Source organism: Apaloderma vittatum, unplaced genomic scaffold (genome assembly GCF_000703405.1).
Source record: "Apaloderma vittatum isolate BGI_N311 unplaced genomic scaffold, ASM70340v1 scaffold3839, whole genome shotgun sequence".
NCBI classification, from domain to species: Eukaryota; Metazoa; Chordata; class Aves; order Trogoniformes; family Trogonidae; genus Apaloderma; species Apaloderma vittatum.
In genome coordinates, this window is record NW_009733364.1 from 85 (window position 1) to 13,102 (window position 13,018).

Below are 13,018 nucleotides of genomic sequence, written 5' to 3' on the forward strand. Positions count from 1 at the left end.
TACGATGTAAACTAGCTGTGACTAGATGCAAAAAATACAATGTTAAAGCATGGTGTTTTAACTGCTTTTTAAATATTTTTTCTTTTCTAGTGAGAAGGTCAAGAGGTGACAGTCAAGATTAGACGGAGAAAGAATACAGAAACACAGTTTTGCACCAAAGTCCGTACTAACTGTGATCAAGAGGCAATTGCATCACTTGCCTTCCGATAGCCTTCTGCAATAAAACCGCTTTGTAGTGCGTGCCATCTTCTGTTAATTCCACACGACTAAAGAGTGGTAAGTTTTTTTGAAATAAATTATTTTGCAACTGGGAATTCCAGAATTAGTATTTCAGTGTTTAGAGCATGGAGGATTTTATGGTTCCTTTTATTAAAAAGTAGGGCTTGAGTTAGAGGAACATCAGTATGTCAGTATTAATAATAATAATAATGACCTTCTTTAACAGGAAGAAGTTGCTGCTGAATAGTTTGTTAAGAGGTCATATGCTGACCTTACTCGTCTATGCCTGTATTTGAGGGCTTGTTCGTACTTGGCTGTTTTCTTGGCCTCAGAACCCGGTGTGGGGATGAACTACATAGTTATTTTGAATAACACTGTGCGTGGATGCTCTGATTGTGGTGTATGGTTATCTTGTATCAAGTTAGCCTAACCCATTTTCAGAAATAGTTCTCTAAACTGTGACTAAGCCTTTAAGGCTTTACAGACACTCTAAATTTATTGTATTTCATGAACTTGGATTTAACTGGCCAGTATGTAAAACATTACATAAATTCCTGCATGGGAATAGGAATTTAAAACTTCAGTAGTCAAGTATTGTCATAGAAGGAGCATGAGTATATGTTTAAAAAAAAATAAAAATGAGCATAGGTGAATGAACAAGGTGTGTGTGGAAGTAGATGCAAAATATCTTGCAAATTAAACTGCTTTCTGCACTGATTTATGTTGGTTGCATGACTAAGGAAAACCGAAGAATATCAGAATCATCAAAGAAGGACATATCACTTCAGGAAAGTGTATCTGCTGGTTTAATCAAACCAGTTAAAAGTAACTTTAGTGAATGAAACGCATATATGGAAGAGGCAAAAGCTGAGACATACGTATGCAAAAGATCACTTCTGCTCGTACTGTGTCCTTGTCCCACTCTTAATACCTGTGGTTTTTAGCAAGTGCTTGTTTTTTGCTGAATAATTTGTGGTATAAGTAAATCAACTTCTAATTTGACTAAAAGTGGGAAGAAAAATCTGAGGGGTTGTACAAAACATTGAAACCTTTGCCTCGTTTTAACTGCTTGAGAACGTGGATCTTCTGAATCGCTGTGTTGTATATAGGTATGTCAGAAGTAAGGGTATGGACTTAAAAAGCTCTTTGTAGTTTTCTCGTGTTTTGGACAGTGAGAAAACTTTGTGGACTATTCCAATTCTAGAAAGTGAAGGTGTTTCACATTCACACTGGCCACATATCCTTTTTGTCTCCATTGCTTTAGCAGTGAAAAGTCAGAACTTGGAAATTTAAAAGCTCAGAATTTATAACACTAAAAACGTAAGGCAGGGTGAACATCTCAAAGTAATTCATATCAAAGATTCTTTATCTTTTTGTTCCTCCCCCATGTCTCTTTCAGCTGAAGGAGTGTGATAAAGTGAGCACGTGTGGCCGTATTTTTCGAGGAAGGCACAAGACAGCTTGAACCATGGCAAGCCCGGTAAGACCATTTGATCAGAAATTCAGGCTTGCAGTGCCTAAATGGATTCCAGAACCATACTTGGAATTCCTAGTAAATGTAAAGCTGAAATAGCTAGCTTGCTCCAAGTTGGGTGTTCTTGTACTCCTACGATTTCTTCTGGTAACGTGGCAATTGGTGGCTGTCCTCTGGACACTTATATCAACTGAAGCAGGTCGGGGGCATAACATTAAGCTTTGCAGATCGGATTATCTGAGCATGAGTTCTTCTGAAGGACCTTGCGCGTAACACTCTCTATGTAAGAAATATGTAGAGGTGTTCTAGCGGAAGAACATTAAAGCCTGCGTAAGTAAAAGTGCTGCGAAACACCATTCTCATTTTTGGAAGTTCTTGTTCTTCAGAACCTGAAGCACGAGGGAGGCAACCTGAGTCAGTATGGCTGTTGCTTCCCTCCTCTTTTGCGTAGTTGCCCCACTTCCTTTTTAAACTGTGGCTTTTGGGGTTTTGGTTTTTCTTTTTTTTTTTTTTTAAGAGGCACTTTTTCTGCCTCTTCCTTCCTGGCCTTGCATCTGGGTTTGAGCTGTCCCTCAGCCAAGCTAGTGCCTGTTCCTGGTCTGCTTTCTCCTGACACTCCATTAATGGGCCTCCCGTCATTTGTTCCTGGCTTGGGAGAGTGGCTCACAGCTGGGTAGTGAGCTCAGGCATCTCACCGAAGAGAAGAAGAATTCCTAGGTGAGGGCAGATAGAGACAGCTGAGATCCCTCCTAGGCAAGAGTGATGATTTCCCTGCCTCTTCGTCACTCGCTGTGCTGCTGCAGGGTTTGTTTTTTTTCTTCGGAGTCCTGGAGCTTGAGTGGAACACAGTCCAGTCCTGAAGCTAAGTAACGTTTGGGATTGGCCAACACCGAAGGGCTGTCTGCTGTTTCCCGAATTCCAAGAGGAGGCTGTCGGTCCTTTAGCCAGCTTGACAAGTCAGGGGAATATGGCTGTTCATACAATCCTTTGGCTCTGTTATTTTTGCCAGGCGTTTTCCCCAGAGGCTGCTTTCCCTCATGGGAGGCGGAGGGAGAAATGGGACCCCAGGCTTCTTTCAAGGGCAAGGTGAATATGGGGAAATCACCTGTGGTGATGGGGAGTGGGAGGGAGGAATGTAAATAAGGCTAAATACTATAAAGGTGATTTTTTTTTTTCTCCTGACAGGACTTGATGGCGAAAAAAAGAGAATGTCTCCAGGCCTATAGCTGGTGGAGAACACCACAGAAGAAACGGAAGAAAAAGAACAAAATAAAACCAGGAAGAATAGAGTTTGTTCCTAGTAGTACTAATGCGACCAGGTAAAGACCTTTTGAAAGAAGCTCCGGTGCCTTAGATGTTTAAATTGATAGGGCCCAGTGGCAGGAGGGTTGGACTAGATGATCTTTTGAGGTCCCTTCCAACCCCTAGCATTCTGTCAGTGCCATCACTTACTTTTCAAGTCCTGAAATGGCACAGCTGGTGCCTATACATGAAGTATTGCTTATGAAAATGTATTGCCAGTAGAGTAATGAAGGATTTTTGTAGTTTCTCTCCCATAATCATTGCCAGAGTGGCAGAAGTCATAGTTCTTCTGAATCGTGGATGTAACTTAATAGTTTTTCTTAGTATTTTTGTGGCTCCTTTCCTGCCCCCTGTCAATACAGACAGTAAATAAATCTTTTTAAAACCAACTTACAAAAGTTGTTTTAATAGAGTGGGTCTTGGTTCAAATACGTGGGTTTGTTTTTTGTTTTTTTTTTTTTCTGTTGAAGTGGTAAAATGGATTCAGAGAAATTGAGACCTTTGTGTGGGAGTGATGGCATCGAAGTTCTGTACGTTACTCAGTAGAGTTCTGCAGTTAATAATCTTCTCAGATTTTATCTCCTTATTTATCTAGTGATAACTATGTGCTTATGTGTTAATACCTTAGCACTCTGACCAGCTGCCTGAGTTTCAAACTTGACGATTCTTCTCTTATCTTCTTGAAGACCAGATTATTCGATTTTTGTTGGGGAGCTTACTCCAGAAGTGGATGATTTCCAGCTCTATGACTATTTCCTAAAGAGGTACCCCTCATGTATTGACTGCAAAATAGCAACAGATCTCCTGGGATATTCCAGGTAATGCCTGTGAAAGTTTGTAATGCTGCCAGTGTTTGCTTCTATAAGCAGTCTATAAAAGCTTGCATTGGAACTGTTTCTGCATTTTCTTAAGAGACAGGAAGAGAACTTAGTCTCTAGTGTTAAGTTGTATTTCTCTTAGCAGCACAGATCCTTGTATTTCTACAGCTTTCTGGTTAGTTTAAGTGGTTAACATGATAATTTTCAGTTTAGCCATATGCATATCTCTGTGAAAGAAATGAGACGGTGGGAGTAGGGGGAGCTGTGCACTAAAATCTGCTGCTGCCTACATACAGCAGCGTGGCCACTTAGTCTGCAGTACTGAAGGCAAAACAGTTCCTTTTTTCATATGAGGAGAAAATTGTAAGGCCTGGCAAGTCTTAAGGGGTTGGGAGAATGAATGCATTAATATTAGTAAATAAAGCCTAGCCCAACTTACACTGGCCGGGCAGCGAGTGGTGCAGGGGTGAGCAAGGTTGCTGTTGGGACAATGCTGGCTGTAACAGACTAATTCGAGAAGCTTAAGATAAAGCAAGTATAAAGAATGTCAGTGCTACGCAGTGGTGGCAGCGAGCGGTGCAGGGGTGAGCGAGGTTGCTGTTCGGCTGTAACAGACTAATTCGAGAAGCTTAAGATAGAGCAAGTATAAAGAATGTCAGTGCTACGCAGTGGTAGGAGTGGGTTAATACTAACTGGTAAATTAACTGCTGTGAATGCAGGAATATGGAATCGGATTACTTAGACAGATAGCAATTAAAATGTATTGTTTTGCCGACTCTTGGCAAGTTGCATCCTAATGCTATCAAAATAAAAGCTTTTTGCGTCTAGCTCAAGTTTTTAATTTGATGAAAGCATCTTCTGTGCATGTGCACATGCCACAGAGGTTGCTTAGGTAATAGAAGCTGTAGTAGCTGCTATCTTCTGGTTTTGTAGAAGACAGAAAAACTGAATTCATTAGCTTTGTAACTTTTATGCCTACTAGAATTTGTTTTCTCCCTTTTGAAAATTGTAGAGGGTATGCCTTTGTCAGATTTGGTGAGCAAGGTGATCAGATGAGGGCACTGCAAGACTGCCAGAATGCACCAGGTCTGGGGGGAAAACGAATCCGGCTCAGCATAGGAATTTCTAAAAGGTAACAAATGCGTTGTGCATTGATACAATAATGCTAAATAACCAGACTCTTGTAGCTCTGCCTTTGTAAAGTCTGTGACCCTTGCTATAATTGCTGTACACACGATGCAGTCTACAAAGCCAAAAATACAGAAGCATTATGATTTGACTCCATGGATTCATCAACCTTGTTCATGATTGCTGAGGGAATCCAGCTCTTAAATCTCGCCAGATTGTGTAACTTGGGCTTAGCTGCTGTTGTAACCAGCCTTAATTCTTACAGTAGGAAAGCTGAACGCATTCGTAAGTATTCTCTGGGTTTGGACCTGAAAAAGAGAGAAATGACAAGAAGTGGGATTGTATGCTAGGGAGCTCTTCTAGGCATTTCCCTCTGTTTTAGGCAAGGCAGCACATTACTAGTTTTACTGTCAGTTGGCAGAGAAGGGAGCTGTTGAACTGGAAAAATGCAGAGTATAAGAGGTAAGAAGCTGAAGGAGGTGTTTCTGGAACAGTTTATTTGTAATAAACTTTGCTTTTCAAGTGATTGGGGCAGTAGGTAGCTTAAAGTTGATGGATTTCAAGAGGGATTTTTACTTTTTCAGCTCAGTTTGCTCAGTTAGTCTAAGGCAGCTGAAGCCTCTGAACAGTTAGAGGATTTATACCAGACTTGGTGAACTGTGTTCCAGGATACAAACAAAAATAGAACTTTTAAGTAAAACAAATTAGGTATATTCCTGAGGTTAGCTTGACTGTTAAAATGGTAAAAATAACGGCTTTTGTTTCTCTTCACCTTGGATAATTCTGGAAATGTGGCCTTTTTGCTTTAGAATGGAAGTGCTCTTACTTGCGAGCACTGTCAAGAATTGCTTTGCTGAGATTACTTTGAAGACAAGAAGAGATCACAAAAATATAGGTTTACTCACTTCTATCCAGAAGAAAGTCAGCAGTATTTTTAGATTTTTCTTTCCTGCAGAGATGTATGTAGGAGAGAGTTAGGAAGTGGAAGACTTGATGTTATGTAGTACTTTGTTTACTCTGGTAGCCAACAAACAGTGTATGTGTTGTTAGGATGTATGTGTGGATTGACAGTAATGAAATAAATGTAACGTTGATGTTAAACAGACAGAATTAGTGATGGCTGTTTTATGAGTGGATGAGTACTATGCTTTCTTAGTGTTAAAATATCCAGCCATCGGAGTAGTTTATCACTGAGTCCCTGATATTGGAAACTTTCTGTGCTCCTTCAGTTTGTGTTTGTGACACAAAGCCCAGATCTGACTTGCCTGTGGGTTGGAGATGCAGAGAAATTGCACTCTGTGAACATAGGAGGAGGTCTGCCTGTATACATCATTGGTGAAGGAATGTCTAAGCACAGGGGATTTTCTTGGGATGTGCATCTGGTTATCTGAATGTATTTCGTGTAGCGTACCTCTTCTAGCACAGACACCACTTGTGTTGATTCTTGTCATTAGCCTGAAGCTGTCCCCAAGAGAATCCCCTCGGAGGGAAGCAGTGGAAACTAAGCAGCTAGCCCTTGGTTCTAAAAAATAAGGGAGTTCTGTCATTTTCTTGCTGCTTTGGGTTCGTCTTGGATAATGACAGTGCTGACTTCACCTGACAGCTGTGCTTTGGCAACTGTTCATGGACTAAAAATTGAGCAGGTGGAGGTGGATGTGGCAAACTGCAGGCGGTGTCAGATGTGCTCCTCTGAAACAGACTGCACCCCCTTGTTTCTGGGTATATTAAGCTTTAGTATTAACCAAAAGATACAAGGGCTAATAAAGACGGAACGCAGCTTAAAAGCAGCTGTGCTTTATAAAGGTTTCTGGTCTTAATAAATCAGTTTCTATCAGCAGCTTGGTTATACAGATACTAAAAATACTCAAAATAATACAGTAAGTGTCACTTCTAAAGTTAATCCATGAAAATTACTTCTGGTATTGGCAAAAGAGAGCATTTGCTTCTGTATAAACATGACATCTTGTGCTATGCCTTAGCCTGTTGCTTAGGCAACTATTCTGAATAAGTTTCCTTTTAAACTTTGAAATGTGTAAGCTGGCAAATTGCGTAACTTCGGAACTGGGTTTACGGTTCATTGTTCTCAAACTAACTGTGTAACTTGCTCATGTTTCAGACTGAAAGCAGAATTCCAGCGGTACCAGTCGTACAACTACAATGATTATTACCAAGATTACCAGAACTACTACTCACAGTGGGGTTATGATCCTTATGCTGACTACAACTACAGCTCCTATACTCCCTATGACAGCATGCAAGCTGTTGCAGACTGCTCTTTAGGAGATGCTGTTATGGCTCCGGCTATGTTTGAGGTAAAGGTACTATGCACTTGCTTTAAAGAAAAAAAAAACACGAGTGAGTTGTATGAATTGTGTTAGCTGGAGCAAAAAGAATCTTAAAACTGACATTAGGCTTTGTGCTAAATGTGGAGGTTAGAATAGCAGGCCTCATTCTGAGGTATCTTTTGGTTTAAGTGCTGAAGTAGTGTGTCTGTATGGTTGGAGGTTTATGCACCATTGTTTGTTCCTTTACGCAGAATAACAGTCTTAACAGCATAGTTGTGTAGGCCTACTCTCTTCCTGCTTTTCTGATAGACTTTCAATAATTCTTTCATTTGCTTTAAGTAAAGATGGCCTTATCTTAGATCAACCAGTTTATCAACTACAGCTTCCAGAAGTCCTCCAACCTGAACTCTGCCGTGGTTTTCTTTAACAAAAACCAACCAATGAGAAAAAAAAGCATCCCACCAAATAAACATAACCCCTTCCCAACAAAAAAAACACCCCACACTCCAAGCAAAAACCCCAAACCAAAAACCAAAACAACACAATTCTCCCCAACAGACACCTCCCCGCTTCTGGTAGTTTGGGGAGGAAGGAATGGTTTGGCAGTGCAAAGATGCTTTCCAAAGTGGATTATGATTAAACTTAGGAGATTTTCTTTCTTTCTAGGAAGCTGCAGCTATGACTGAAATCAGTGATGACCTAATAACTGAAGGTAATGATGATTCTATCACTGCAGCTTGAATTTAGCTGGACTTATGCCCTTTAACAATGCAAGCTAATGACTACTGAGTGAAAAGTGTCTTGAAAATCCAGCTGATGTAGTGGGACCCTCTGTAGGTTATAGCTGAGATGTGAGGCAGGATTTTAAAGCTGATAGTTTACATCATGTCAAGTAGAATGGGACACCATCAACAACACTCTACAGTAGGTTTCTTGTAACTTTGCCTTCATTCTCCTTCCAGAAGTGGTCTAATACAGAATTTGACATACATTTGTATTGATTCTGCTCAACATACTCTATTTTAAATTCACTAATACTAAAAGCTTTTGTTTTCCAAACCCCGGGGGTAAAAGCTTATATTTTGGGTCTTAGAGTCAACTTGCACGTAAAGACTTTGTACAAAACCATAATTGTTTGGCCTGGAAGGTTTGTAGGCAGTTCCTCTTAGAGATGTCTTGTCTTGGCGTTCAGAAACTTTATCGTGTCTAATACATATTGTAGTAGAAGTTAATTGGATTTTGTAAGAGTTTCATGGTTAGCCCTGACATCTGCTCTTTATCTTGAAATACCAGTATAGTCCTAGCATTCTGATACACAAAGTCTAAAAGAAGCTGCATTTGTCAGGCTTATTAAAGTTCTAAGAGAATAAACACCTTACTACATTTACTATTAAATCTATTGAATTAATTTAGCTAAAACAAATTTTGTTCGACATTTACTTCTGTTTTTTCTGTGCATGCCTCCCAAGATCTGACACTTGTACTTACCAGGCTTTTATTTTCAGATCCACAGCTTTACTTTGATGTTGATGAAATGAACAGACAATTTATGGAGACAAGTGAAGAACTCTATGATTCCCTCATGAATTGTCACTGGCAACCTCTGGATACGGTCACTTCCGACATCCCCCCTGCTATTTAAGTGTCTTATATAGCATGACCGTTATGACCAAGGTGCTAAAATTACATTTCTTCTACATTACTCTAGATCATAAGTTTTAAAGCACAATGATAGATTGAGGTTTTTTTGCTATGCTTTTGACAGTTTCTGTATTTTTTTTTTTTTTTTGTTCATCACTCTACTTGGAGCATCTTGAAATCGTGTAAATACTCTAGAAATGTAAAGAGTTCAATGGGGTCTAAAGATAGACTTGCCTGTGTAAATAAAACTTTGTTTCTGCAAACCTGCCAGCAAGGGATTTTACTTATATACGTGAAGCACATTCTCTTCTGGCTTGTGGAATTTAGCTGGAGGCACTAGGGCTGTTTCACTTGTCTTGGTATGGGCATCAGGACAGGAGCAAAAATGAGCTCTGGCATATTTCCAAGTTACCTCGGTAATCTTTTACAAACTTGTAACGTGCTTGCTTTGATTCCACGTGTGTTTGAGATGGGAACACTGGGCCCACTTTTTCCTGTCGTCTACTGGCGCTCCCTGTGACACTGTTGATCTGCTGGGTCAGTTAAATACTGGATCTGTAAAGGCAGTTCTTAGGGAAGGGCAAACTTAACAGCTGCCATAGCTGCAAACATTCCAAAGACTAAGGAAGATCTCTCCTGACACTTATTCCTGTCAATCATATTGTTAGCCTTCTCAGCTGATGCTGGTGTAACAGACACATGGTTGTAAACCTAAAAATTTTGGGGGAGGGCTTTGGTTTAAAGGAGGAAAAATAACCCCTCAGGAATAAGCCATCCTAGTGCCAACTCTTCAGCTAAGTTGCGCTGTGTCCTAAACATCTCTAGCCTGTTCAGTTTTCGTGCTCAGCTCTTCTGTAGTGGCGAGGTTGTAGAAAGTTTTACTGGGATGACAGTGTTAACATTCAGATCAAAGGAGACTAGGGAGGATAGCGATGAGAAAAGTTCTGCTTTAAGCTAGCAGCTTCTGAATGGCTTCCTTTGAGCTATTCTCATCTTGAAGTATTTTCCAGTTGTAAGGATTACGTAAGGTGTATGCAGAAGTAGTTACTGTTTCATGTACGTAATCATTAAGTTAGGCTGGAAACAGAAGAATGCTTTTCCAAGGAAAAAAGGTAACAGAAATGACCACAGCTAATAGCTGTGGAAGCTACTAGCACGAGTCAGGACACTTTGGTACTACCATGGGTGTTTTGGGGGGCAATCTAAACCATAATTGTTATGTCAGGTGGGAATAAAGTTCTCTGGCTTTTATATGGCAGTGTAATTAGATGATAGTAACCTATGTGATGTTCTTAACTATAAAACAAATCCAGTATTTCATGTTGATGACTCATCACTGGCGGGTCATTTCTAGCTGTTGACCACAGTCTCCCTCTTTGAAGTTTAATTTCAGCTAGGGATGTTTTCTAAGTGCTACCTGTGCAATGCAGCTGCTCTCAAGTGGAAAAGGCTTTTGGAGTATTACAGGAAGTTGATTCTCCTTGGATTTTGTGCAGATATATGTGTAGGAAGAGACAGAAAAGCCTCATCCAGGCAGAAGGAGTAGCATCACAGTTTTAGCAGCTGCTTCCCTGCTCTAGGGAGAGAGAGGCTGCAAGGTGGCTGGGAACTTGGAAATCTTGAGTGAATATTTCCCGTGTGTAAACTGGCAAGTCTTGATGGTGGGGAGATCAACGAGAATGTGATGAGAGGCAGAGTAAATGAAGCAAAGAGACTCTGGGTGGGAAAGGGGCTGCTTGTGTGCATGTGTGGAAATGTTTCAGGGGACTGCAGTAGGGAAGAAACTCCTGATAGTAGGTGATGGCCCCTTGGATTTTGGTGTAAGTGTTAAAAGCTGCAAAATTGTAAAGAATTTGGTTTTGGTGCTTGAGCCTGGTAGTAAAAACTGGTCTGCAAAGCAAAGGATTTGCACAGCATCAGCTAACAGCGTACTGAAGTTGCAGTGAGTAATCTGTGGAAACCCTTCATTGTGTTACCAGTTAAAACTGTGATGCAAAGGATGTGTGTTGGTTTAGCAGAAGTATTACAGAGGATCCATGCTTGCTTTTTTTTTTTTTCATTTAGGAGGTTGAGCTGTGTGGGAGGGGCCCACACGGCTCTGATTTCACTGAGTCTGATGCTGTATCACCACAGTACATACACCTCCCAGTTGCAGTTTGTAGCCACCCCATTTGTGCCGATTTTACCTCTTAATGAGGTCTCTATGCTCTGCATTAGAGGCTGGTTTTGTACCTGCTTGAGCCTTCTTTTCTGGACTGTAAGGTACACATACAGTGAAAATACTGTTCATGTAATGCAGAGAAAGAGGTTGTGTAGTGGGCCACTAGTTCTCTGAAGCCGAGAAGTGTTGGGGGTGTATTTTCCGGTCAGTGTAGAAGGGAAGTGAGGTGAGGAAGAGCCTGCTGGTTGTAGCCCATGCGATACCGGTCTGAAATAGCTCTGACCTGGTTTTCTGTTGCCTGAGCCCTACTAGCCTATTCCTCTTTCCAGTTAGGAATGCATGCATGGGATCAAGATGTTCTTCATTTTAAAGGCATAATGAATGGAAACTTTTTTCCTATATTGGATGTGTTACCCATGAACCCCAAACACAGGAAAAAGCGAGCGCATCAGAGCTGTTAGAACACCTTGCTGAGACTTTCTGCAGAGGGAGCTTAGAGCTGTTCAGTAGCTCCCTGTCTGCATCAGATAGCTGGTGGGAAGACCTGAACATAGCCCCTGTTTGTTTAAGCTTGCTGAAGGTTGGGTTTTTCATTTTTTGTTAAGAATATCTGTTTCTGATTTTTATAAACTCTTCATTGCACCTAGCTGCAATAGATAGTGCCTTTACTCAAAACCCTCTTAATTTCTTTGAGAAGTGTTTTTGTTTTCTATGAATTCTCTGGACAGAAAGGCTTTAGTATGGTGGTTGGAAGGGCTACTAGTCCTGCAGCCAGTGAACAGGGAGAAAGAGACAGGCTGAAAAGGCTAAAGAGTACTTAAAAGGGTACAATAAGGTTAATTGGTACTTAAGGCGTGAATGTTTCTTTTTGCAGGGATGCTCACGGACCAACAGCTTCTTTCTAGCGCTACCTCAAAGTAACTTGCAGATATAACTCGCAGGGAAGATTGATCAAATGGTGATGATCCCCATCATTCTGCTGGAGATACATATATATATTTGCCTTTTGTTTTGTCTTATTTTTATTAACATTTAACTTCAGTGACTCATCAATTGTTTGACTACAAGTATTTCTGAGTCATGAGTGTCATTAAAGGCATGTTACCGTATGAAAATTGTTCTGAATAAGTAAAATGGAAGTAAAATAATAAAGCAGCACTTGAATTTACAGAGCAAACATAGTGTAGCTGCCTTTGACACATACTTGGGAGAGAAAATTGTGTTTACAGGTTCCCTTCATTGTGTGCGTTGGAAAGGTGGAATCTTGCTTTAACTTTGCCCAGCTCTTACGAGGTCCAGTGCCTGAGTGACTTGAGCATTATTACTGTCTGGTACCAGTGGGCACAGCTGATAGCCCTTCGCAGGTCTGGCCTTTCCCATAATGGGTAATGATAGCCCTCCCCTGAGCTGGACTTTAGCCTGTAATTGTTCGTGGACAAAAACACAGGCTACAGCACTGCACTTTGATGTAGAGCTTTTTTGACAAGCCGATGGTAGAAACAGAGCCTCGTCCTGAAATGGGTCTGCAGGTGGAACGCACTGCCAGTTTACACAAGATGAGGTGGTTCTTGCCGCTGGCTGCTAAACATGTGTCCCATGTCGCGGAAGTTATTATCTGTCACTGCGCGTCACTTCACTGCACCTGAAATTGTATTTCTGGCGGTGGGGCAGGAGAGGAAGAGGCTGGAGCTCTGAAGGTATGGTTCATGAAGAAAAACACCTGGAAGGTCGTTCTACTCCGATGGGATTTTGGAAATTGTCTCCTTTAGCTAACCATAAAAGCAGGACTGAAAACGTGAGGAGCAGCAAGTTGTGTGGGAGAGCTGGGAGCATAGCCATGGGGTTAAAACCCAGCCAGTATGAAATGACCGGTCAGTACAAAACCCCGCAGTTCCCACCCTGCTCTTGCTGCTACTTTGCCTTTCTTCAGCCTGTCAGAACTGCCCCGAGTGTGGTAACACTTCCTCGGATGCTGTGATGCTGCGTTTGG

At 41.1% G+C, this 13,018-nt stretch overlaps 1 protein-coding gene across 1 annotated transcript; it reads left to right on the forward strand.

Annotated features, from left to right (window-relative positions):
- The first annotated feature begins 1,618 nt into the window (after nt 1–1,618).
- On the forward strand, nt 1,619–9,130 carry LOC104269473 (tRNA selenocysteine 1-associated protein 1-like). The gene is made up of 7 exons (XM_009875844.1): nt 1,619–1,699; nt 2,879–3,012; nt 3,682–3,813; nt 4,826–4,945; nt 7,058–7,253; nt 7,893–7,938; nt 8,732–9,130. The coding sequence occupies exons 1-7, from the start codon at nt 1,688–1,690 to the stop codon at nt 8,866–8,868; spliced, it is 777 nt and encodes a 258-aa protein (XP_009874146.1). The 5' UTR covers nt 1,619–1,687; the 3' UTR covers nt 8,869–9,130.
- Nucleotides 9,131–13,018: the final 3,888 nt, after the last annotated feature.

What these genes read in the sequence shown, in the direction of transcription:
- LOC104269473 (XM_009875844.1), top strand. An exon ending in AGCATAGGAATTTCTAAAAG is followed by an intron (nt 4,946 to 7,057) that starts GTAACAAATGCG and finishes CTCATGTTTCAG; the next exon opens with ACTGAAAGCAGAATTCCAGC. An exon ending in TGGCTCCGGCTATGTTTGAG is followed by an intron (nt 7,254 to 7,892) that starts GTAAAGGTACTA and finishes CTTTCTTTCTAG; the next exon opens with GAAGCTGCAGCTATGACTGA.